Source organism: Triplophysa rosa, linkage group LG19 (assembly GCF_024868665.1).
Source record: "Triplophysa rosa linkage group LG19, Trosa_1v2, whole genome shotgun sequence".
Lineage (NCBI taxonomy): Eukaryota > Metazoa > Chordata > Actinopteri > Cypriniformes > Nemacheilidae > Triplophysa > Triplophysa rosa.
In genome coordinates, this window is record NC_079908.1 from 17,732,103 (window position 1) to 17,757,611 (window position 25,509).

The following is a 25,509-nucleotide window of genomic DNA, read 5'->3' on the forward strand; positions in this document are numbered from 1 at the left end:
AACAACGCTGTAGAGAGATTCGTGGACGCTCTGACTTAGACCAATGTTTACAGGGCTGCGTTCTCTGGAATCTTCTCAAGCGGTGGACTTTACGTTCCGATTGGTTGCTGCCGAACCGCGTCATAGCTCATTACCATAAAGTTGACCTGATTTCAACTCTCCTCGACGCCCTCAACGGCCAGCGACTTTGTCGATGCAGTCGCCAGTGGGCGTTCCCACTAGTGGTTGCCTGAGTGACGACATCCACTGATCACGTTAGCTCTACCATCTTCCTATTGGCTGTCCACTGATCACGTTACCTCTACCATCTTCCTATTGGCTGTTGCTTCTGAAAGTCGCTCTTCATTTGCATGAAGTTGAAGATTTCTCAATTTTGTCCCATCCCGTCGCCAACGGTTGCGACTGCTCGTGTCGCCGGAAGTCGCCAGCTCTCCATTGAATGGGATCATGTCGCTTTGTCGCTTGTAATATGAACGAAGCTCAAGACGCACGGCGCCGCTGCTCACATTGAAAATGAATGACTTCCGGCCACTTTGGCGCTCTCGACGGCGGCTGTGTGAACGTACAGTAAGATGTCATCACGTTTTGCTTCTTTACAGTAATTACGAAATGCGCTCTGTAGAGCAGTTTGTCCGTTTAGGGCTACTGTAGAGAAATAGCTCATTCTAAGGTAATAAAAACACAACGCTTCATTATGTAAGGGCTTTATAAACCTCTGAAGACATAGCTAGACATAGCATTTTATTGCATTCTGTCAAAAGGGCCTCCAAAAAATTATACATTGGACTTTAAATAATATATAAGGATTTCAGCTTTTAATATATAAAAAATATAAGCACTTGATTCATATATTGCCTATATTTCAGTATATTCCCATATTTTGTTTCATAGGGGTCTAGTCTGCATGTTCTGTTAATGAGGTCAAATAGATTTGCATAAGGTAAATTTGCACAAAAAAATGTCAATGTCGTTCCAAACCTGCATTATTTAATATTGTCATAGAACACAAGTCTGACAGACTTCTGAAAGAAATGAGAGTAACCTTGAGTAATACGATTTTCTCTCTTGGAAGTCTTGTTAATGGGATTTGGTAGTGTTTTCAAATAGACGTGTGTGCGTGCGCCTGTGTGTTTACCCAAAATCTTTCCGCTTGCTTTAACTTGCTTAGAATTAGATTGTAGATCTTTTGACCTTAGCACTGCATGTGGGACACAAACACATGTCCGTGCTTACGAGTAGAAAGCACAAAATGTGAGAGAAATCCACCTGGACTGAGAAAGCTACTGGAATGCTTCGGAAAAGTTAGGAAATGGATAAAGCACAAGATAACGCTATAACCAATTGTGAAAACATGAGTGTTTTAGTTAAATCAGAAACATACATTGCGTTGGACAGGTTTGATCACTACAAAACACTTGCTGAATTGGTAGCACCGAGTGCCATGTGAGGACACAGAGTGCACTATGTAAGAGCAGGCCTACAGGTGACGCGTGTGGAACAGCGCTTTGTGCCACTGTCAATTCTTCTCTGTCATTTCCGGCAATTTAAAGACCTTGAAACGGCAGTTAATGTTTGACCATCATCTGGCAGTACGAGTGGGCAGCAGCTGTATCGGCTCTTATCACATAAAAACACTAATGTTTGTGTCGTATGTTTGCGCAGATACTGATGGCGTGGCCGGTGTCGTGCATCAGCAGCTGTAGTTTTCTTAAAATGTGATATTTATTAATGATGTTTTCTTTTTGAAACATTCACTTCATAAAATATCAAGGGCAGTATGTATTGTGAGTGTTTTGGCACGAGGCGATTATTTAAGAAAATATTAACGCTTCACAGTTCAATTTTCATTTTTTTGGTTACTTTGTCAATGGATTATTGTCATTTTTCTGAATTTTTTAAATTTTACTTTTACTAAATTGTGACTCAACAAATGATCATTTAAACAAATGAAAACTAACCAATTTACTGTTTTTGTTTCTTTTTTGTCTTGTCACTTGTCACAAATGAAAAGACAAAAACAAAATGAAAATCGGTTAATTTGTTTGTTTTCATTTGTTTAAATTATCATTTGTTGAGTAACAATTTAGCAACAGAAAAATGGAAAAAGGCCAAGAATCCATTGACAAAGTAACCACAAAAAATGAAAAAACTGACATTTCGTTTCAATTTTTGCATTTGCATTGTATGGTCTGAAAATTGAATTGTGAAGCGTTACACAGACCTTTTTCATTTTGCTTTTGCTAAATTGTGACTCAACAAATTATATTTTAAACAAGCGAAAACTAACCGAAACTAACCTATTTTAATTTTTTTGCCTTGTCATTTGCGCTGTGGGCTGTATCATTAGCAGGGGGGTGTGGACAGTTCATGGACGGCACAGGCTGATGGTCTTGCTCTGCCCCATGCTAGTGTGCGGCCCTGGTGGTTATGGAGCGACACCCCGTCGCGCCCCTGTGTAAATCTCAAGTTTAAATTTAATTTACCTGTTTTGGAGGTGTATTCATTTACATTGATAATCGCAATATAAAAAAAAATCCATGTCTGTGTTTTCATTTCTGCATCACCCAGCCGCGCATTTGCCTAAACGCTTAAAAGCCACATGTTTTAACTAAAACAGAATAAAAATAAAGTGAAATCTGGCCCATCAGGAGTAGACTTAATGCACGCGTCTGGTGTAATGCCGAGAAATGCACCCCTGCCAGAATATGCACCCCCTCCCCACAATAGGGTTAGAATTAGGATTAGGTGTGGAGATGGGTTAGAATTAGCCAATCGGATAGAGTGTTATTGAAGGAGGTGCATAATCTGGCAGGGGTGCATTTCTCGGCACAACACTGGCGTGCGATACTGCATGGACGTTAAGAAGTTTAAAGATTGGGTAACATGCTATTTCATGCATTCTGATTTATTTACACTGTTAAACATGCTGGCTTCTCATGCTTAACATGGTCAACTTGTTAAAAAACGAGTTGGACGTATATCGTAGTATTTCTGCTACTCCCCCAGCACTCCAATTTGTTTCGGAAAGTTTTTTATAATTCTAGATCCCTGTTACCTATTCCTTTTATTGTGCAATTCTGCCGGAAAAGCACACCCATGGCAAGGCGAAAGAAATAGCCCACCCACGCGCCAACCGACGAGCGATAGGAAGACCCACTTATCAAGATTGGCTGCACTGCGTCAAGATTGGCTGGGCTGTGGGCCTGCAGCTAGTTACTCTTGCGATAGTGAGAGAAGCCGAGGTGTGTTTGTTTGTTCACGGCATTTCAGTGATGGATGTTATATAAACGGTGGATAAAACACTGGATTTGGAGATCGTTTGGAACTGATAAATGGCGCGGTCCCAGTGCTAAAAGATGCCGGACATGAACTGCATGCTGTAAGTCAAACTAAGTCATATGTCTGCGTTTTGTTGGTAATCGGCGCATACGTGCATAATGTAAAAAACACGAAGGGATTATTATGAGGTGTGGTTTATGCATCTACTTTGCAAACTAAGCAATGAGTTGTGTCGATTGTTGCGTACTTTGCCGTGACCAAAAGCTGTGACCAGTGAAGCGTGAAACTTTCGTCGCCCCACTTATCGCGTGAGAAGCTACGTATGAAGCGCGACGTCTCCGCTGTGTGGTCAGAAGTAACTTTCTGCCTGTTACCAAAAAAATAACCAATATTTTTGCTTATATAAAGCATAAAGCAGCCAGATGAGGGAGATATCCAAAACGTGCACTGTTGTTGGGCCTACAGGAACCAGGTTAGGAAACAGTGGACTACATGTCTAAATTATGTTCAGATGGTGTTCACAAGACGGAGACAATGTTTCTTCTATGTTTTTAGAAATTATACATTCACAGCACATTTAAATACAGTGTTGAACACTACCCTTCATATTTATTCTAGACATTATGCTTCTTGTGCTGCTACGGTTGGCCTATAAAACAGGGGTTCACATCAGGGGTTCTTTTGTATGAGGCCACCATTTCATTTTCAAGTGCCTATTAATGATCTGATCTGAATCAGATGGTTTGAGGAGACATGCAGAAGAAACAGAACAGACAGGAGGGAGTGGTAAGAAACCTATATAACAGTACATTTAATGTAAGTTCAAATCAGGCAATGACCAGTTAAAAACATAAATAATAAAAACAACCTTTTATGTTGTTACCTTTCTTCTGTTTTTGAATTACCTAGGCAGCAATTAGGCTATCACATTTAAACACACATATAAAAGATCAGCAACTAACACCTGGAACATTAATATACACATATATATACACAAATAAATACATTTCTTTATTTACTACTAAGAGTATACACTGTTTTACAGTGTGTGTGTGCGTTTTATGATCATATCCAAAATTAAAACCTTACTTAGAGCAGTAGTAAAGATAATAGAATTGATTGTATTTAATACCCAGGCGTTAATCCACATGTACGTCGTTATCAAAGAGTTTATCCACACGTAAATTATCCAGATGCTAAGTAAAAAAATCCTTTCTAAGGCCGTGTTCACACTTGACTTCTTTTTTGAAGCTGATAGCATCTGTTTTACATTATAATCCTATGGAGTAAACCGTGTTTTCAAAAAAAGTCCTGAGCGCTTTTTTAAGTGCAAGCGCCAACGTCTTTTTCTGCAACTCAGAGCGTTTTGAGGTTGAAAAAAGTTCAACTTTTCTGAAAAAAACTCCCTACGTCAAGCACCCTTTTCACAGCTAACCAATGACAGAGACCTGTTGTTTCCCTAACAACATGCTAGGAACGTGATTAGTTGAGAAGGCTCAAGCTCGAAAAATTAAAATGGCGGACGAAATGCCCGTTGGTGCATAGTTTTGTATAAATGTAAATTTAATTTTCACTTTCAATAACTTCTGATTGAATTTCTTGCGAGAAATTAGTATTGTAGTTTTTAAATAGCCTATGTGATTGGCTATTGCAAAGACGCTCTCTGTTTATAATTCAAATAGACTGTTACGCTGCCTATGAAGCCTGTCTCTCTAAGCTGCCTTGGTGCACAAAAGCTATCTTTGAACATTGCCGGCTGCTATTTGTAACCACAACGCTGCGAGCGTTTTGTTTTACTAAAAAAGTGCCATTGTCAACTTTTTCTTGTCAATAAAGAAGTCAAGTGTGAACATGGCCTGAGCTACGTCCGTCGCGACGACTCCGTGTCCGTGACCTCTCATATCTTACCTCTGATGCCTGAATACTATGGGATTTTAGCCAGACGGCTGGCGAGCGAATTACACGTTTGTTGTCTTGTCAGTTTACTTCGCGAATGGCAAAAATTGCGCAAAGGACATCTCATAGATTATTGCGATGATGTATTGTGTGCTCGTGCTGTAGTTCTGTCCCCCCTGCCTATATGTTTATTCGTGTTTAATTTTTTCGATGAAATGCATATTTAAGACCAAATGAGATGATCAATTAATTTATGCACCGTTGCTGCCATTACTTTTGACTTGAGACCACACCCCCGTGCTAATGGTACAGCCCACAGCGCAAATGGCAAGACAATAAAGTAAATCGGTTAGTTTTCATTTGTTTAAATGATCATTTGTTGAGTCACAATTTAGTAAAAGCAAAATAAAAATATTAGAGAAAAATGATAATAATCCATTGACAAAGTAACCCCCAAAAAATTGAAAATATAGAAAACGCAGAAAACAAACAAACAAACAAAAATGATTACAGTACATATAGCATACATAACCTATATGGAATACAACACCTGGCATTTGTCCTAATAAAGATTGTAATCTACAAAAACGGTATATGCATATCTAATAGGGCTGCTCGATTATGACAAAAATCATAATCACGATTATTTTGGCCATTATTGAGATCCCGATTATTTAACATGATTACTCACTAAGTTTTAAAACAACATAGAAAAATAAAAAAACTTTTTTTTAAAGGCTTTTAAACTGTGAATTCAACTGAAAAATAAATGTAAAGAAATAGCACAGCTGAACAACTGTAAAAGAAGGGGGTGCGCTGTGGATTTATACCACAAGAAAACAGATGATCCTTGCAAAATGGAATGCGGCACAATAATCATTTTACGTCGATTATTATGTTTTTGTAATTGTTGAAGGCCAAAATTGACGATTACAATTGTTTTCGATTAATTGCACAGCCCTAATATCTAATAATGTCAGCATTTAGAAGGACAGAAGGCCTGTAAGGTTCAGGTACGAAGTCCAATTTAAATTTAATTATAATATTCTTGTCCCTATATGATTCAGGTTCTCCAAACCTCCTTTAGTGTACGTCTTTGTTTTACCATCTGGTGAAAAATTGTAAGTTTGAAAAGCAATTGCGCGCCATTCTTCAACAAGACATGCAATTTTTTAGAATATAATTTTGTCGGAAGCAAAAAAGGGTAAATTAAGTGTAAAACGTGGGGTAATTTGCACAAAATAGTAACATTGATGCTTTGCTTGCCTTAGCAAGAAACTAAAACAAGGATTGTCAAGTGTTTCAAGCATGTTGTTAAGTTCTCTTATGTTCTTTAGTATCTGTCAATAGACCACAGATGATCAGAGAATGCATATTTGAAGCCCTTAAAGTCCATATACTGTCTGTGGAGCCACATAGTCTTGCAAAATCATTCATAGTACATATGTAAAACTTAAACACATATCACAGTCACCTCAGGTTGTATGGAATTAGCACAGGGAATATTGTGATGACTCCAGCAAAATGCAAAATACTCTTCTGAATGCTAAGAAATTATGATTTGCTGTGAACGGGAGAAAGAGAGAGAGAATTCTTTCATTTTCCCAGTCTGAAATTCATTTTCTGTTCCTGTCACACAATTTCTCTTCTTTTTTATTATCTGACTGCTAAAAATCGGGTTCTTTGGCTCTCGCCCCAAGCAGCCAGATTTGGAAGAACCCGGGCAGATTAAACTCTGGAAGTACAGTTGATACCAGTGAGGAATAAAGAAAATGAACAATTAAACAAAAAGAGTGGAAAAGACATGACATGAAGGTGAAGTTATATTGCTGTGGGATCCTTTTCTCGATGGAATCCTAAAACATTTGTTGAATGTCTAACAATAATTCATAGTGTTTGATTTAAAATGTTGAGTTTATTGTTGTTATATTTATTTAAAACAGACACTGAATTTCCACCATCCTAAAATAGTAGCAAGCATCCTTCAATGAACCTTCACCCTTAATCTGGCAACACATTTTAGTGCTACTTGTTTCCAGCATTGTTTTTAAGATGATAGTCACAAGATGGCGCTACATGTCTTTAAGAGAATGACATCAAGGCCTAATCCAAATTCACCATCATCTTTTTTTTTAATCTAAGTGTTTGATTCCGTTTTAAATGTTTTTAATGACTGTAATTAACCTGAGAACCGGTTGGGTTGTGACTTGTTCTTTGAATATTACTTTAATTTGTAGATTTGTTTTGATTGGGTTATTGCATCCTCTTCAGTCAAAATAATGTTAGGTCATGCATGAGGAAACAGCAACCCAAAGCTCTCATAAAACAGAGATTTTTGCATTATTAATGAAACGTAACAGGAAATGAAATGCTCTGTGTGTCCAACATGCATGTTTAAATCAACATATACCTAAAGCAGTCATGGATAGTTAATATGGTGATTGATACCTGGTAATACAGACAGGACATATACAACATTGTGTTTGCTTGCAAAGTTACGGTTCCGTTTATTACAGTCATGTAATATCAATACATTAAACTATTTCAGCTTTTGTAAACAACTTTGGACATAAGCGTCAATCAGTAACACTGACTACATTAAAGAATTATGTAAACCGGTCATTAATGTCTGTTGATCTGTCACTTTAACACATTCTATTGGCTGGCAGACAGTCACAAGGCCAATCATTTAAATATACAATCCATAATTTATGAACAATTGAATTTCTCTTTGAAGCTATAAAATAAAACAAAACTTTTTGTCTGGGAAATGACAGATTCTATATATCTTTATAAACAAAACTAGAATATGATTTTTCAACTTGAATTTAATAATGACTGAATTATGAAAGGTCTCAAACAGAATGGAGCTTGTTTACAATGCAAATCACAGACAGTCCCTTTCAGAGCATCATCACAACAGCTGCGTGTTTATTGGAAATCAGAGACATTTCAGGTTAAAGGTACAACAACACAATAAGAGACAGGTAGGAAATGAGATTTGGATTTTATGAGGTAAATGCTGCTATAATATATTAGATTTCTTTATAGATATTACTTGTTTACTCTCATAAACGACTTATGTATTCTTAGAAAAATAAACATTTATCTTTGTTTTATGAATCTTTGAATATACAAAATCAGTTGAATCATAGGCATTGTTTGGGGTGCATGATTCACTTGTGTTTTCTAAAGCACTATTTGTGAGATAACTGTATTTAGATCATTTCTAAAGCGCATATATCTAGAGAGAGCTGCGGAGAGGTACATGGTCAAAAGTTGTGCAAATAAAGGGCAGAGAAATTCAAGATCCACAGGTATGTGTTGCATTGTATTGTGGAGTTAACTGAACGGGAATACTCTAAACATCTAAACGCTGTAAGGCCTGAGTGTGATGTATAAACACTCAGCAATAGAACCAGGTATTAAATCCTCAAGGGAAAAACAGGGATTCCCAGCCATTTTTTAGTCTGCTAAAGCTCATCTTTGTTTATAAAGTAGATCCTGTTCTGATGGGTTAAACACATCTAATAAAATATGAACAGATTTTTTTTAAACTAGACATCATACACTTGCAGACTTTTTGAAAGTTTCAGATAGAAACACACTAACTGATCAAATCTGCAGACTGGCACAGACTTTCTGCAACAAGTCTAGACTGAAAATCTGGGCAAAATCTGAGCAAAAGTCTTGTAGTGTATTTTAGCCTTAAGACGTTTTTACCAAGATTTTATTAGTATCAGTAGTACACAGCACCCGTAGCTGACCATTATTTTGGTTGCATACAGCAGCGATGTTCAGTACCTACTTTCAAGCCAGAAGCTTAATAATTTTACCTAAAAACATTTAAATAGCTAAACATTTGTGTCCTTTTTTTAATAATCAGAGGAAAATGCTCTATTTTAGTTTTTATTGTTGGCATTCTGAATACTTCTTACATTAAGAAGTTTTAAAGGAGCACTTTGTAATTTTTGATGTATTTTTTTGCTGCCACATAACTGTGAATGTGGTCTTCAACTTTAAAGGAGTAATTCACATCAAAATTTGCCCCCATTCACTTTCCATAGTCATTTTTATTCCTACTATGGAAAGTCAATGGGGGCAAATTTTGAAGTGAACTACTCATTTAAAGGGATAGTTCACCTTTAAAATGAAAATAATGTCATTATTTACACGCCCTCTTGTCATTTCAAACCTGTATGACTTTCTTTCTTTCGCAGAAAACAAAAGAAGATATTTTGAAAAATGTTGGTAGCAGAAAACCGTTGGTCCCCATTGACTTGCATTGGTTTTGTGTCTATACAATAGAAGTCAATGGTGACCAATGGATTTTGGTAACCTACATTTTTTTAAATATCTTCTTTTGTGTTTTGCAAAAGAGAGAAAATCCGACAGGTTTAAGATGACAAAATTTTCATTGTGAAGTTGAACTATTCCTTTGTTGAGTGACATTTTTGTCATTTCATAACCTCCTGTAGTTCCATTTTTCACCCATAGGGTTCAATAAAAACCTGGTTGGGAAGCCCTGCTGTAGGAAAATTAACATATTCTTTGTAAATTCTGTTTATAACCTCAAGCAATTGATAATCAATAAATATTTCTATTCGAGAGAGATGTTACGGTCTCAAAAACAATTTACAATCACTTATAACAGAATATATCTCATAATGTAAACGTGTTGATAGCATGCAAGAGTTTGTGGCAGTGAAGGCGTCACACGAAGAAGTCAAGACAGGTTAGAAAGGCATTTGGCATACCTGTGGAGCTACGATTTTTTTAAGGAACCTGGTTCAAAACTGATGGGTAAATACAGCTGGCTGTTCACCACATATACAAACACTCACACGGACAGACACGGGTCTTAGGATGCTTATAGTCAATAACTACATGTGCAGATAAGAACAAGCTTGTATGGAAGAGAACCAAACTCTCCTCTCCTCACACACTCTTGTTTACACCGTCTGACCAGTTTACAACCTTTCTTTATTTCTTCATCCTGCTGAAAAGACCAGTAAATGTCTGATGCCTATACTTTCTGGTCAGTTTCATGACCGCCAGACTGCTTAACCAAAGAAACAGATCGGCTAAACCAGCTCAAACGTTTCAGTAGCGTAACTGACATACACACATTGTTTAGTCTAAACAGAAATAACCAGCAAGAACATGCAAATGGACTAGCTTAACAAAAAAAAAGAACATGCTGGATTTTTCCGGTAAACAGCAGTTCTAGAAATTTCCGCTGGTCTTTTCAGCAAGGATGCATTCAGTCCCCCGCCCCAAAAGCCTCTTTACCCTCCTCTTCCCATCCTTCCACCCATCTTACTGCTGGTCATCTCCAAGCATATCAAAGAGGGCCTGCAGCAGCCGGTCATCTCTGTGCCTGTATGGCTGGGCTCTGTAGAAGCTGTCGCTGTAGTCACTAAACAAGCCGCTGTCAGAACCCCTGTACCGGTTCAGCTGATCCAGGGCCTGGTACATCTTCTGCGGAGGGATCCTTTCGTGTTGCATGACCTTGGGAGAAGCAGCCAACATGTGAGGAGGAAAGGCAGGGCTCTGCCTGTTGAAGGCCGACTGGAGGAGGCGAAGGAGCGCCAGATTGGCATTGGAGAGGCCAGGGCCCTCGGATGGATTTTCTGCGGGAAGGTTAGGAGAAGGGATTGGAGGAAGGTAGTCTGACGTCAATGGATTTGGATTTTCAGGTTTTTGGGCTGGAGTGGGAACCTCCTGCAGAGAAGAAAGATATTGAACAGATGAGACAGTGCTACAACTTGACCTTTCATATATGCGCTTCGGTTTGATAATAATTCTTTACTACGATAAAAGTAATGAGAGGCTGCAAGGACTGTTCAACGCTTAATCGCATCCCAAATAAAAGGTTGTGTTTACATAATAATATACTGTATATTCGTGCACTGTGCATAAACACATACACTTATGCATAAACGTATATATTTAGGAAATATTTGCATGTATATAATATTTCAATATCATTTAAATTATAATATATAAACATTTATTCAATTTGATATTTTTCCTAAACATATACATGTATATGTGTGTGTTTACAAATACAAAATTAATATGCACATTAGACATACAGTATATTATGTAAGCACAAACATTTATTCTGGATGCGATCGTTTAACAGCCCTTGGCATCATGGAATTTAAAATGTTATATTGCCTAAATGCATCCGTTCCGTCATTCTGACCTTTATCATGTCTTCCAAGGGCTCCACACCCCTGCGATCGTTCTGCACAGCGTTGTATGGCGTGTACACTCTTGTCTTCTTCGCGTGTTCTGGCTTCTCAGATGTGCCGTGCAAAATCAACTTCCAGCTGAGAATCTGACCTTCGTTCTCCAGCCGGCCTGACTGTAGATGGCGGAGAAATCGTGATTTGATTACCAGGCGCTCTGTGTATATATATTTATTTATTTACAGAGCTCTCTTGAATGCTTGCACTTACCATATCTGTGATCTTCAGGGTCCAAGTGCCGGTGGGATTCTCTCCCCAAGTGTGCACGGACATGAAGGCCCAGTTTCGGAAACCGTTGGATGATGTGTCCCGCTCTCGCTCTGCCAACAGGACTGTGGTGGTGCCTAATGGAACAAACACGACAATGTTAATGTCATTTTCTTACATGCGTTTATGTGTGTGTGTGTGTGTGTGTGTTACCTGATGGAGATGTGAGCGTGATGTGAAGGTCTCCTCTCCGTGTGTACTCGATGCTGACCTCTACCTGCACGTGTTCCAGAGACACGATGGAGTTGGCCTGTCCTGCGCAGGCCTTGGTGGGAATCTCGATGGCAATTTCCCCTGCAGCCTTTAATGGTCTGTAAATCATAAACATGGAAATGGTGAGGTTTGTAAACGCATGTATGCACATTTACATGCAAATACATTTATCCTGTAGCTCAACTGGTAGAGCGTAACATTAGTAATGGGTGTTCACGGGTTCAGTTCCAAGGAAACACAGAGAGGCTGTTTTAAATAGAACGTGAGTTCAAATAACGTGCGGCAGTTTGTATTATGCAATAAATAATTCAATAGTAAAATGATGCATGGTCACATAACAATAAACTGACATGACAGATTGTCATGTCATGAGAAAAGGTTATTTTGCATATTTGCATTGTGTAAAACCATGGTCTGTTAATTTTAGGCAAAACCACACATTGAATGCGATTTAAAGGGACAGTTCGCCCTAAAATAAAAATGTCGGCATTTTTTATTCACCCTCATATCATTTATAACCTGTATATGACTCTTTCTTCTATGGAACACAAAAGAAGATATTTTGAGAAATGTCTCTGTGTTTTGTGTCCGTACAATGAAAGTCAATGGGGGCCAATGTTGTTTGATCTTCAAAATATATTCTTTTGCGTTCTTCAGAAGAAATTCATACAAGTTTGGAATGACATGAAAGTGAGTAAATGATGAAAGAACTTTACATTTTTGGTGAACTATCCCTTTATTTTGCTTAAAAAAAAATTCTAACAAATGTAAATAACAGATCAGTCTGTAAAAAAATTCAGTCGTGAGCTGTTTTATCATGATGGCATACTTTGGACCTTATCGAAGTGATTTCTGCACCCTGTGCCGATATGCAGGAGTATGAAGTTTAACCCTGAAGATTACATTGAAAGGCACAACCACTGCATCAAACAAAAGCCACTGTGTTAATGCACAACAAATGCTTAAAAAATATGAACAGATTCAGCTTTCAACATATGATGTGTCCCCTCCTCCTCTATCCATCTGTCACTCTCTCACCAGTGATTAACACTTTAGATAAGATATAATAAATGCTGTACCTAAAAGAATGTCACGGTTGCTTTTGCTATGCGTGATTGTGTGTGTTCAATAAATGACGAATGTGACATTTGCAGTATGACATCCGGCTATCTGGAAAATCAGTTTCAGGGAAATGAAACATCTGTCCAGGTGCTCGGGTCAGCAAAGCTGTGTTTGCGCACGAAAGCTTCGCAATCTCTAGACTCAATGACGTAAATGTGATGGAAAACACACGCGGGAGCTTTGCAGTTGGAAATGGATGTCAGTTCATTTAGACATTCCTAAAATAAACCATCCTATTAAATCCTTCCGTTTCATCAACAAAAGCAGAACAAGCAATAGGGTATAAATGCACACACAAGCCCGAATTAACGTGGCTAATAATACATCTCCATAGCTGTGGCAGGAGATGAGAGTGGTTTTGGCGTCCGTGTGTGAGCTGATATAGCATCAGATTATTTTAGCTACCTCGGCTGGAACGTCTCGTCTCTGACGATGCACTGCTTCTTCTCCGGAACGTGCTTCCAGACTTTGGGATCGGCCAGGTCCACCAGGGCTTTGGCGTTTAGTAGACCGAAGCCGAAACGACTGTTGACCATCAATCCAGCTCCGTTTCTTTTCCAGCCCGGGTTGTTGGCCAGGGGGTCGAACTCAGACGTCCAAACCACCAAGTGCTGCAGGTCTCGCCAGGTCAGATCAGGGCTGGTGTTGAGCAAGCAGAATTTATTGTGTATTTAAAAAAAACATGATTTAAAACTTTGAAAAAGTTGAAGAAACTAATGCAATACATGCAACTGATGAAATGCATAAAAATGACATACTTTTGCTCTAAAGCAAGGGCAAATATCCCAGCAGCCAGTGGGGCGGATGCAGATGTGCCAGTGTGCGTCTCTGTGCATTCTTTGTGCAAATCCGCACTAGTCTGCAGAATTTGTGTAAAAAAATTCATTAAACAAGAAATCTAAATAAAACTAGACAAAAACAGACCTAATGGACAAACTTTCTAATTTGAACTAGTACTGATTTCTAAATGCACTGTAAGAATCGGTCAAGGAATTATCTATCAAATAAAATCTAAATAGTAAAATCATAAGAGCGAGAATGAACAAATCAAGTTCAAGAGACGCACTATTCTCTGGTCGGTGTAGTCTCCGCTGCTGTAGGCCGTGGCCAGCGTGGAGGAGCATTTTTCAGCGTACCACGGGGAGCGACCCTGCTGGGAGGCACTGCTGATAGAGATGGTGTAGATGCTGTCTGTGTATCCGTCACAATCACAGTTGTCGCCCTGACGCCCACCATTACCAGATGCCCACACGAAAATAGACCCTTTCCCGCCACGCCCCTAGAGTAGAAGCAATAGATGATGATAATGGGTACATCACCACACTAAGCACAATGCTTCAGTTTCTGTCCTGATTTAACTCCCTGCTGAAACCAACCCTATCTGTAATTCTAAAAAAGAATAAAAAAAGGTAGAAATATGAAAAATAAGTACAAATGATTTAATGGTGACTTTAAATACGAAAAAAAATATTTTATTGACACTATATTTTATTATTTTGCTACAAATAAAGAAATTGATTTTAATCTTTGATGTGGCCTAAATCAGACAGTGTTTTAAAGATCGTGGTTATATTTTGCAGAATATTTTTACTTTATGCAGAATAAATGTTAAAAAAAACCCAGACTTCAACTTGGTTTTCACATGCATGGTCACATTTACTTCATTTTTTTAGGAAGTCTTTTAGAACCACATTTCTCACCTTCTGGATGCCGTAATCAAATGCTTTCTGTGCCAGGCGACCGGGTCCTTCTACGGTCTTCCCGTCATCATTAGGACCCCAGCTGGCGCTGTAGATGTCCACGTGGTCAGGGTTAAAGCCTATAGAACTAGCTTCAATGGCATCTGTCACGATTCCATCCAGCATTCGGATCCCTGCCGATGACAATCAAACAGGCTTAATGCAAAGCGAGGAACTTAAACACCATAATCGAGAGCTAAAGGCATTCTTCAATGAGATCACATACGACCCTTCCTACCTCACCACTGCTCCATTCAAACTCCCAGTGCAACAAGTGAATTTAAGATGTTATCTTAAACGCACACTACACGACACGAAGAGTACAAACACAGCTTGACAAACACACACCTCCCACTTTCGAGTTGTAGGCCACACCGACGCCACATTTGTTGTTGTCCGCTTGCATGGCGATCTCGCCGGCGCATCTGGTGCCATGTCTGCAACAGAGGAAAGGGTTACAATTCAACATCCTTTCACACGAAAATGAAATGTATACTGTATATAAACAAGTGACACACTGAAATGGAATGCATAGGGTTCAGTCTAGTGATATTTGTCTTGCCTGCCATCAAAGCTGGGTAACTGTTGGATAACATTGCAGCTTTTGCAGGGAGTAATTTGCAAAAAATTATGATTGTGCTTGATCTTTCAAATGGTTAATAAGCGAGTATGAGCCTCTATAATAACCATCTTCTGATGCATTCTATGTTTCACAGGCAATTATAGCAAAGCACCTTGTATGCAGATGGCACAAGAATATGATGATATGGGCGGGCAAGAGGATGAGCGAGCTTGATTCTGTCTATTCAAGTGTGTGTGTGTGCATAATTATGAGCATTTGTTTGTGTGTTTACAAAAGCATTATAGCTTGCACAGTATGAGTCATAGCCCGAGAGAGTGACAGAAATAGAGAAGAATCACAGCGAGAGAGTTTGATTTCATGTTTACATAAGGCACATATTTATAGAAAGATATTTCTTCATTTTTATTTTAAAGGAATAAGAATTTAAACATGATTCCCTTTCCCTACTGTATATTTCCCAAACCCATACAACATTTTTCCCAAAAATGTGAATTTAGACTTTTAAAAAAAACAAAGAGCACCATAAAACTTTTTATATTCCACTTTTATCACACTTGTATGTTGCTTTTCATTGACTACCATAGTAGGAAAAATTACAAAGGTAGTCAAAAGTACCTCAGACCTGTTTGCTTTCGTACATTCTTCAAAATATCTTCTTTTGTGTTCAACACATCTAAGAAATGTATAAAGCAATTTTTTCTACTATGGTGGTCAATGGTGTCCAAGAACTGTTTTTTTTTTTTTTTTTTTTTTTTTTTTTTTTTTTTTTTTTATTATATTTATTTTTTTTGATTTGGAACCACTAGACTTTTTGGTTGAACTGTTCCTTTCAATGATGACAGAATTGACATTTTGCTGCACCGTTCCTTTAATTTTGGCCCACACGGATTCTGATCCTCTTACATTAGACATCGCGAGTGATGTGTGTACTAGAGAAATGGATTATACAAGTTCCTGATGCCAAGCAGACATTTTTAGATCAGATCTACTGACACTTATCATATCTTCTTTTAAAGCAGCTCGATGACAGCGGAAAGCACCGCTAGTCCGGTCCGATTCTGCCTAGAAGGATTGAGTATGATGTTAAATAAATCTCCAAATCACTTTAAAGAGGTCAAGAAGGAACAACAGTTTGTAACATTCTCCAGCGAGTAATCACTGTCCTTATCGCTAATGTTGTGATCATCATAATCGAAAGGCTGCAAAAAATATGTATTTTTCATATGCGACTCCGTTGAGGTTTTCTGTTCCTTCATCTACAGATTATGAGTTATAAGATTCATTCGCTCACTTATTCTCGTTGGTGGAGTCTTATCTGGGGAACGGGTCAGGATCGTTGTCGTTGAAATCGTAGCTGGCAGCAGGATCCTACAGAAGATCGAATAAGAGAGTTTGTTCAATGCAACGTGACATCAGTGCATGTGTTATCCATTGCATATTGCACACCATACTTTTTCAAAACAGAAGTACATACTGTGTAGTATGCAGAAAGCAGGACTCTATTGTTATATTCCAAACATGACCTAAATAACTAAATTCGTTTTTCCTCCGAGAAGCACAATCATTACTGAGAGGATGAGCTCCATCTGTGTTATTGCACATCTCTTTGCTTCTGTGTGTGTGTGTCTGTACAAACCGTGCTGAGCTGTCTTTGTGACACAAGCCAGCATCACACACATACGGTTTTCCACTTGACGTAAAAGACAAAGTGTGCGGTGTGCAAACAAGTCAACATCAGAGCGCCTGCTCATGCTATAACACACTAAATCCGAGTAGGAGACAGATTTTTGAAATTATCCTGCGATCTTTGTTACAAGATAAATGCGATCTTAATATATAAATGGCATGAAGAAAAGCTACCAACAGTTCTTTTACGGTTATTTATAATCTCGATACTGACGCTACATCACATGGCTTAGCTCTAGTCTCGGTAGGTGTCACTATAGATTATCCTTTACGTTGGGGAAGTAGGGGTAGATGTTGGCATGGCAACAAAAGCACAGAGTTTTATGAACAGCGGTTGAGTAGGTGTTGCCGTGACGACGCACTTACGTAGTTGGGGTAAATGTCGGTGTGGTTCCACTCCAAGCCGTCGTCGAGGACTGTGATGACCACGCCTTTACCGGTGATGCCCTTCTTCCAGACCGGGATCACGTGCAGGTCCAGTTTGGGGAGGGAAGGAGACGTCCGGGTGTCTTGCTGGACAGATGATGGGAAACAGGAAAGAGAGAGAGTATTATGAGTATATGTGATATATTTATGAGTACCATTCAGCGCACTCGAATACTCTCAGCCTCTTAATGAACACAAAAGCCACACTGTTTGAAACAACACTGACCCCTTACAACAAAAGCTGTTTGCTTGAAAATGAAGGCCAGCGATGTAATCTCCAGTGCTGACCTTTTCGTTTGTGGAGACTATTTTCAGACCTTTTTATACCAGAAGGGGATGTCTTTTTATTGAGAGGTAATTAAATATCAGAGCCGGCGTTGTTTCTCAGAGCAGCTATACTGTAGATTGAGAAGTGTGAAATATGTTAGCAAAGGATTTTCATCCGATTCGTCTGTGCAAGCGTTTTTACTGTATCTCAAGATTACAGCAGTCAAAAGTGTTTATAAGCTTAAATTTGTAATGCTTTGGCATGTTGAAATGCTGATAACCTGATCTTAAAGGAACAATACGGGGTTTTTAGGAGGATCTATTGACAGAAATGCAATATAATATACAAAACTATTTCTTCAGAGGTGTATAAAGACCTTACATATGCAAGTGTAAAAGAAGATATTCCGAAGAATGTTGTTAACCGAACATCAGCGGTACCCATTGACTTGCATTGGTTTTGTGTCTATACAACAGAAGTGAATGGGTGCCGCCATTGTTTTACCACCATTTTGGTTAACACCATTTTACAAAATATCTTCTGTGTGAAAATTAGGCAACACTTATTAGCTGCTTGCTGGTCAAACAAGTAAAGTTTAAGTTGATATCCTTAAACAACTGACCCTAATATCACAATTATTCTGATGCTCTGCTAAAATATGTCTGCAGCCAACCAGCTCTATATTTTAAAATAAAAAACCAGAGCGTCCATGCAGAAGCAGAGAGAAAAGGGGAGACGGTCTGCTATCTGCTCATGACTTACAGACACTGCAGTACCACCACCATGAAGCATGACTCATAGTTGAGGTCTCATTTTTGAAGGGGGGGGGTCAAGAGACCACCCACCACACATGTGCGCTACGTAACAAAAGAGCTCTAAACCTCAGACCTGACATCCACATCGCTGAAATAGCACCTTCATAGTGCATAGCACCTCTAATTGAGTCGTGTTGTTATACTATGTGCCTCAGATATTGGCAGGTGCATAAACCTTCATCTTGGGATCATTACCTCTGAAGAAATGTAATCAAACACAGTTATACGTTTAAAAACCCTCTGTGTCGCACACAGACAATACAAACAACCCCACAAAGCTACATTGTCAACTGCTTTATTGGATTATCTGGCAATTCTCCAGCAAAATGTGATACATTCTTCTTCTCCCATATAAAAATCTCCACTTTCAACTCCTAAGATGTCATTTAGTTTTTTTTAAAACTCCCCTTTATTGCATCATCACTCAAACAAACCAATTAAATTAATTCTGCACCAAAACTGCCTCTGAAGCATCCTTGATTGTATGGAGGCAATCCCAGAATGCATTTCACCAAATTTAGTGAAAAAATGAAGATGGCGGACAAAACAAAAGATGATTTCAAATATTTCATTCACGAAGGCATAAGTTTATAAATATCATGAATATATTACATATACTGGCCTATATAGGCAGCAGACACCACGCTAGCTCACTAAAACAGTTTTGAAATCTTTTGGTAAATCGCATCGCTATTAAAGTCTCTGCAGAGATTTTTAAAAATTGCAGTGAGACTGAACCAGCCGGCCGAGTTGATTCCGAATCAATGGAGACACTGATAGTTGCTAATGAGTCAAATTTAGTGACATGGAAAAGCCGGAGCAGGATTTTCATAAGCAATAAGGTTGTGCTTTGATGAACTTAAATCACAACTAAAGACGTTTAGATGCAAAGCAAATCGAATAAAAGCTCACTGCTGGTTTACGCCAAACCTAAATTGTGATCTAGAAGGAAATGCTTTTCCGAATATTAATCCATCAGCCGGAAATGCAAATGGAGATTTTCAATTTGATTAGAGCAACTTATTAAACAAACCATGAGCTGCGATTCGTATGAGAGCCAACTGAATCCAACCCATCTGGGACTGCATGAAAGCAGTCTGGCATTAAAGCTTGGCTTCCATAAGATAAACCCATCAATCTATTGTGTTCCAGTAAATTGGTACTAATGTGCGATTGGCTCTTGCGCAGTTCGGGATTAGGTTGGCCTCTCTTTTACAATCCCATATTTTGTGTTCTAAAAGCTAAAAACTTCAGGCTGTTCGTACAGCGCAAACTCAGTGGAAATACTGATACAGTAATGAAGACCTACAGACAGGATTTTTACAACACTTACAAAAAAGCCTAACAAAGATTATGTTGATAATAATTCCACCTTTTGAGGAAATAAACATTTTAGCTATATCAGCCAATAGAGCACAACAAACACAAGAAAACACACGTAAAAAATTATTTTCATTTCAAATATAGACATCCTTTTAGACAAACCGACCATGTGCTCTTTGGTTAATAAATAATGGTGTATGCTTTTATAAAAAAGCCACAAGTCACTTACTTGTGGGTTCTACTGAGATCCACCAATCAAAAAAGATGTTGTTACCGTGGTAATGCATCACAACAAAGACTGCCCACTCTCATAAAGCACTCCCAAACCACTTATTGATTTTTATGTACTGGACTATTTTGCAATAAACTCAATATATGATATTTTAAACTTATAACCACTGATCTATAGTCTATTATATATTGTACACTTTTTTAACAATACTTCATGTATATATGTAGTTTGATGCATCATGAAATATGTGGGAGATAGGTTACTGAGTCAAACTCAAAAAAGAGATTGTTAATCGTAATATTAGCTTACTCAGAATAAGGCAAATAATTCGATTACTGACGTCCATGTAAACGTGGTCATTGAGACTTACCAGGTACCACTGCTGGTTCCACATGGGATCATCGAATAGTTTGTCCACCGAGCAGTCCTTACATTCTGCCCCCAGCGGAGCGCGCTTGGCCCTCCGCTTCTCATACTGCTGTTCAGCCCACGACACCTACAGACCACATCATACGTGCCCATTCAGAAGCTTATTTTAACACAGTGACCACTTTACAAGTTTATTTTAAAATGAAGGTTTATTCTATGCATATATTTTGTGTATTGTGTTGGCCAACTTAACTAATACCAGGGTGACATTAAAACCCTTCATTTTAAAACAGATATCTCACAGAGATTATAAATCAACAAACACAAATGCAAGAAATAAATGCTGGCATAACTACATTTAAAATGATTGAAATTGATCAGCAGAAGTCTCATACCCTGTCATCCTCTGAAAGACGTTTGGTGATGTGTTCTGCACTTCTTTTCATCCTGCTAGGGTGATTGTGTCGATTGAATAAATAATGGTTTTCCAAAGCCCCAATCTTCAGACAAATATGAGAGAGAGAGAGTCATATTTGGAACTAAATTAAGCCTGGTCATAATGACGCAGTCTGTCATCTGTCTGGTCTAGTCGGCCCCCAGCTACAAAAAATGTTTTTAACATAATTAATAGCTCTAAAAATGCCAAGGCCAATGGTGTCCCACTTAGACCTGATAGTGATTTATTTTTGTCATATAAATACAAAATAGTCTTTTAAAGGGATATGCACGTCTATGGCACAACAGGTGAATTTAGTGGTGCTTTCAGAGAGTTTCTGATATATCTGGGGAAAATTTTGATAAATCACAAGAACAAATTTGCTCATTTTTCTCTTAACTAAAATACCTCAAAGATTACACTGCTTTTGAAGGAAAATTAGTAACTTAAGACATTTTTAGCTGTAAAATCTATTTATCTGATAATAGACATTTGGAATTATGAAAAATGTGTAACCTTTTTATTAAAAAGACATTCATTCCCCATTGTCCATCAGAACTTTCTGTTTAATGGCAAACAGGGGTTCACCCCAACTATTTAAACGCAATGGATGATCATTCATATTGCTTACACATTTCTATTCTATTTCTTTTGATTCCAGAGAAAACAGCGCGGATTTGCTTACTTGACTCGTGCACTGGCAAGCAACAGTGTCACCCATTACACAACCACATGAATATGCGCCGCACTACGAAATGAGTATACCATCACATCCGACAGTGAGGCCAAATTGTACAACAGAGCCAGATATCTAAAAATACTGCTTTACCGTTCGTAGGGGGGAAACAGTAATTTTTCACTCTCTTATAAATGTCAGCAGTATACCTGTCGGACCAATCTGTAGCCCAGTTCGTCGGCGATGGATCTGGCAGCGTTCACTCCTCCGGGAACCTCCACAGCCCATTCGTTCAGATACTGTCTGTCCGCTACTGAGGACACGGGCGCACAGAGAAGAGCAATAATACTGTACAGCAGCATTGGACGACATCTTTCTGCCATTTCAAATCAATTACAACCACTTTAAAACGTGTTCACGATCTGGTCTACCAGGACGCGCGCGAAAAAAAAAGAAATCGAAATAACTTCATAAATAAATAAATAGGGAGAATATAAACGCAATGTCAGCCAAGCTCCAAACGTCTTCCCTTGGATGAAGATTTTATTCTGATGCGCTGGGAGCGAGTAATTGAACGCGCATGGACAGCCACCAATGAGCCAGTGAAGGGGAGGCGATGTTTACACGTCAAATTACGTACAGCTCTGACGTCAATTTCTACCTGGGGTAGGATGCTGTGGTCCCGGGGGAGCCGGGAGGAGTGAATTGCGCATAGAAGAGGAGGGGAATTTTTGTCTATAAATAGCCAGGTTGTTTTATCAAGACGGAGACGACGAGAACGATCACACTCAGAATAAATGATATGGGATGGAAATGTGACGTTGAATAAAAAAATGCAAGATATGCTGCGCACGCGTCTATGAAACCCTTCTAATAAATTTCGACAGATTGTATTATCTTGTAGATAACATCAATCTCATTAGCCTACGACACTTAATTTAATAGATACATTATACGTTTTAATGAATAAATGACAAGATGTCTGTTCAGAGTCCAATGTTACATTCTTTGCGTCTAGCTCATGCGTAGCTGGCTGCGTCATCAAATGGACGCTTCAGCACCACGTCAGTGGACAGCTCCACTTCAGGAGCGTCTACATATTTATTTATTTCTTGTTAAACACAAATTGTAGCCATTCATATACAGAAATCTCAAATCTAAAATGTATACATATAAACCATGGAAAAAGTTACTCTTTATATAAACAAGAATTTTGCATATGAAAACTAAACAGACACACATTTTTACAATTTACATTTATGCATTTACATTTAGTCGTTTAGCAGACGCTTTTATCCAAAGCGACTTACAAATGAGGTAAACATTGGAAGCAATTGGAACAACATAAGGACAAACAAAAAGCATAAGTGCAATAAAACTGTCATATAGCCCACCACAGTATACAAAGCTAAGGTTTGTTTTGGATAGAAGAGTAGAAAAGAAGATTTGGTAGAAGCTTATTCAAAGCCACTTACACTTATATTAGTATGTGTATTATCTGGAAATCAAACCAACAATATTTGAACTGCTAACGCAATGCTCTACCCTACTGAGCTACAGGAACACTAAAGATGATAAATCAAAACAGGGAAACAGGAAAATGTCTAAAACAGTTTTATTACAACCTGTTCAACAGCATAATAAATACACACATTCTGTGAATTGCAAGGACAATATCTGAAGCATCAACTGAAATAATGACACAATGTCATGTATGAATTGTGCATGCACACTATTAAGAAAAGCGTGAAGAGATGAGGTCGCAAGCCCTCATGCATAAGCACACATACTTGTTTAGTCAACGGCTCAATGGCCGAGACAGGGCGGGCTATCTCAACACGGTCCACTAAATGAACATGAGCGCAGTGTCGTGCCGAAACAAGTGCTTTTAATCAAAGAGCAGCCGGAGTCGTGCGCTTTGAAAACCCGGTACAGACGCTGCTCTCTTTTGATGTCAGATTGTGCAATACATGGGTCCATTTAGTTTATGAAGATAAAGTGCTTCTGTCTATGCTTTTTTATTGTTTTCTCTGAATGGAGTGTGTTGTCCAGGTGCATCTCAGTCTGCCAACTGCCCATTTCTGGGAAACCATGGGACTAGCAACACAAAGCTCAATGTCCCATGAAACAAAATATGTAAATATATACCCTCTAAATATAATCTAAATATAGCAAACATAGCAGTAATTTCTGAAATAATAAAAAGTAGAAAACAAGACAATGCAACTTGAAAATTGCCTGAAAATCCATCTTTGCGTCTGTTCTCAGACCAGGCCTATCAGATGGACTCGTGAGCAAACAGTCCATTTGCTGAACCAGCTGCAGTCATCCATGTCCACCTAGCAACAACTGTTTACATTAGATATGTCATGGCGTACTGAACATGCTAGAATTTGGACTAGGAAATAGACGCAGAAGAGATGTAAGGTTTAAAAGCAATATACTAAAAGCATGTTTATATGAGCAGTTGGACAGTGAATAGAGATTTCACTGTGTGTCATCTCAGTATAGACAGTTCAGACTATTGGCTATTACGCCATCTGTCTTTACTGTATCAACCTTGGCTGCCTGCCACCGAGCAAAGCAGAGCCTTTGGAAGTACTCACGCAAAAAGATTCTTTTCACAGGAACACACAGGGAAATTAAATTATCAAATAGGCAAACATGCATACGCACGCTTGCACAAACACTCTTGTGCACGCAAACACATCAAATGTGGAAAAACCAGATCGGTAAATTGAGATCATCCCTGCCATCCCATCTAAGCTGCCACTAGAACAGCTGGGAGTCGTCATCAACGTCTAATGGTGTATACGCAGAGTGGGTTAAAACAGTAGACCTGAGGAGGGGGTTGGGTTAGACAAGAGGAAATGAACAGATTTGATGGAGCAATGGACTCTGTGAATCAGACCAGAGACGTCATGGAGGTAATAAAACTGATGCTGTGCGACGGGGCAGAAAATCAAGAGAAAAAATTATTCTGTCTATCTATCACATTCGTCTTTTAGTGGGAAGGTGTTTACATGAATCAACATGAATTAAGACAGAATGGAAAAGATTATTGTGTCTTTGTTTTTCAATAAATGATTTATTTGGTGTAATTGAACAATGCCCTTTAGTATTAGATTTTAGTGCGTAACTTATTCTGTTTTTTAAACTACAGACATAAACGATACCACAATTCTGATTGGTAGTCATTAAAATAGATGAAAAATCCCATAGAGTCATATCTAGTGATGAGAATAGCAAGGACTCTTCTGACTTTTGCCAGCTAAAACCAAGACATTTTTGGCAGAGATTTTTTGGCACCAATCCTATATCCCTTAAAAAAAAATATTATTTTAAATTATTTATGTATAGACAACTGCTATCAGGCAGACCACATGAAATAGTTAACAGAATAGTATTTCAAGCCAGCAGTTTCTTTCTTACATGCACACACATTATTTCTTATCGCCTAGCCTACTCTTATCCTCAAACTGTGTAATTTGTCAAGGATGTGCAGTTGTCATGGAAACCTTTCTCTCCTTCCCTATCTCTCTTCCTCTACCTTACTGTCAGTTCTCAGTCATATCTGAGGCACAAACATCCGATGAAATTAACCGGATCATATACAACAATGACCAGCGTCTGGACTTATCGCAAGATGACGACATTGGATATCAATTCTGCATGACACCATAAGGGAAAAATGCAAATACAAACTACGCAAGGGAAAATTTATAGTTAGGCGGTTGGCCGAGCCCTGTCTGGACTTATTTTGTGATGCCATTAAAAATTAATAAGAATTTAAAGGGTTTCATTATGTGCGAATATAGAGGCAGTAGTCTGCAGAGCACCGCAGTCAGAATTCACAATATAAATGCAGCAAATTATCAGCATAATCTGCTTCATAGAACATTTACTTTAAATTGCACAATTT

General features: G+C 38.4%; 1 protein-coding gene across 1 annotated transcript; it reads right to left on the reverse strand.

Annotated features, from left to right (window-relative positions):
- Positions 1-7,162: 7,162 nt before the first annotated feature.
- On the reverse strand, positions 7,163-22,196 carry pcsk1 (proprotein convertase subtilisin/kexin type 1). Its single transcript, XM_057360964.1, is given in 14 exon segments — positions 7,163-10,899; positions 11,387-11,548; positions 11,643-11,776; positions 11,853-12,010; positions 13,440-13,673; positions 13,793-13,893; positions 14,101-14,313; positions 14,735-14,907; positions 15,122-15,210; positions 16,648-16,724; positions 17,409-17,555; positions 20,477-20,602; positions 20,871-20,975; positions 21,797-22,196. Coding segments are annotated over 14 exon segments (2,298 nt in total). The 5' UTR covers positions 21,971-22,196; the 3' UTR covers positions 7,163-10,494.
- Positions 22,197-25,509: the final 3,313 nt, after the last annotated feature.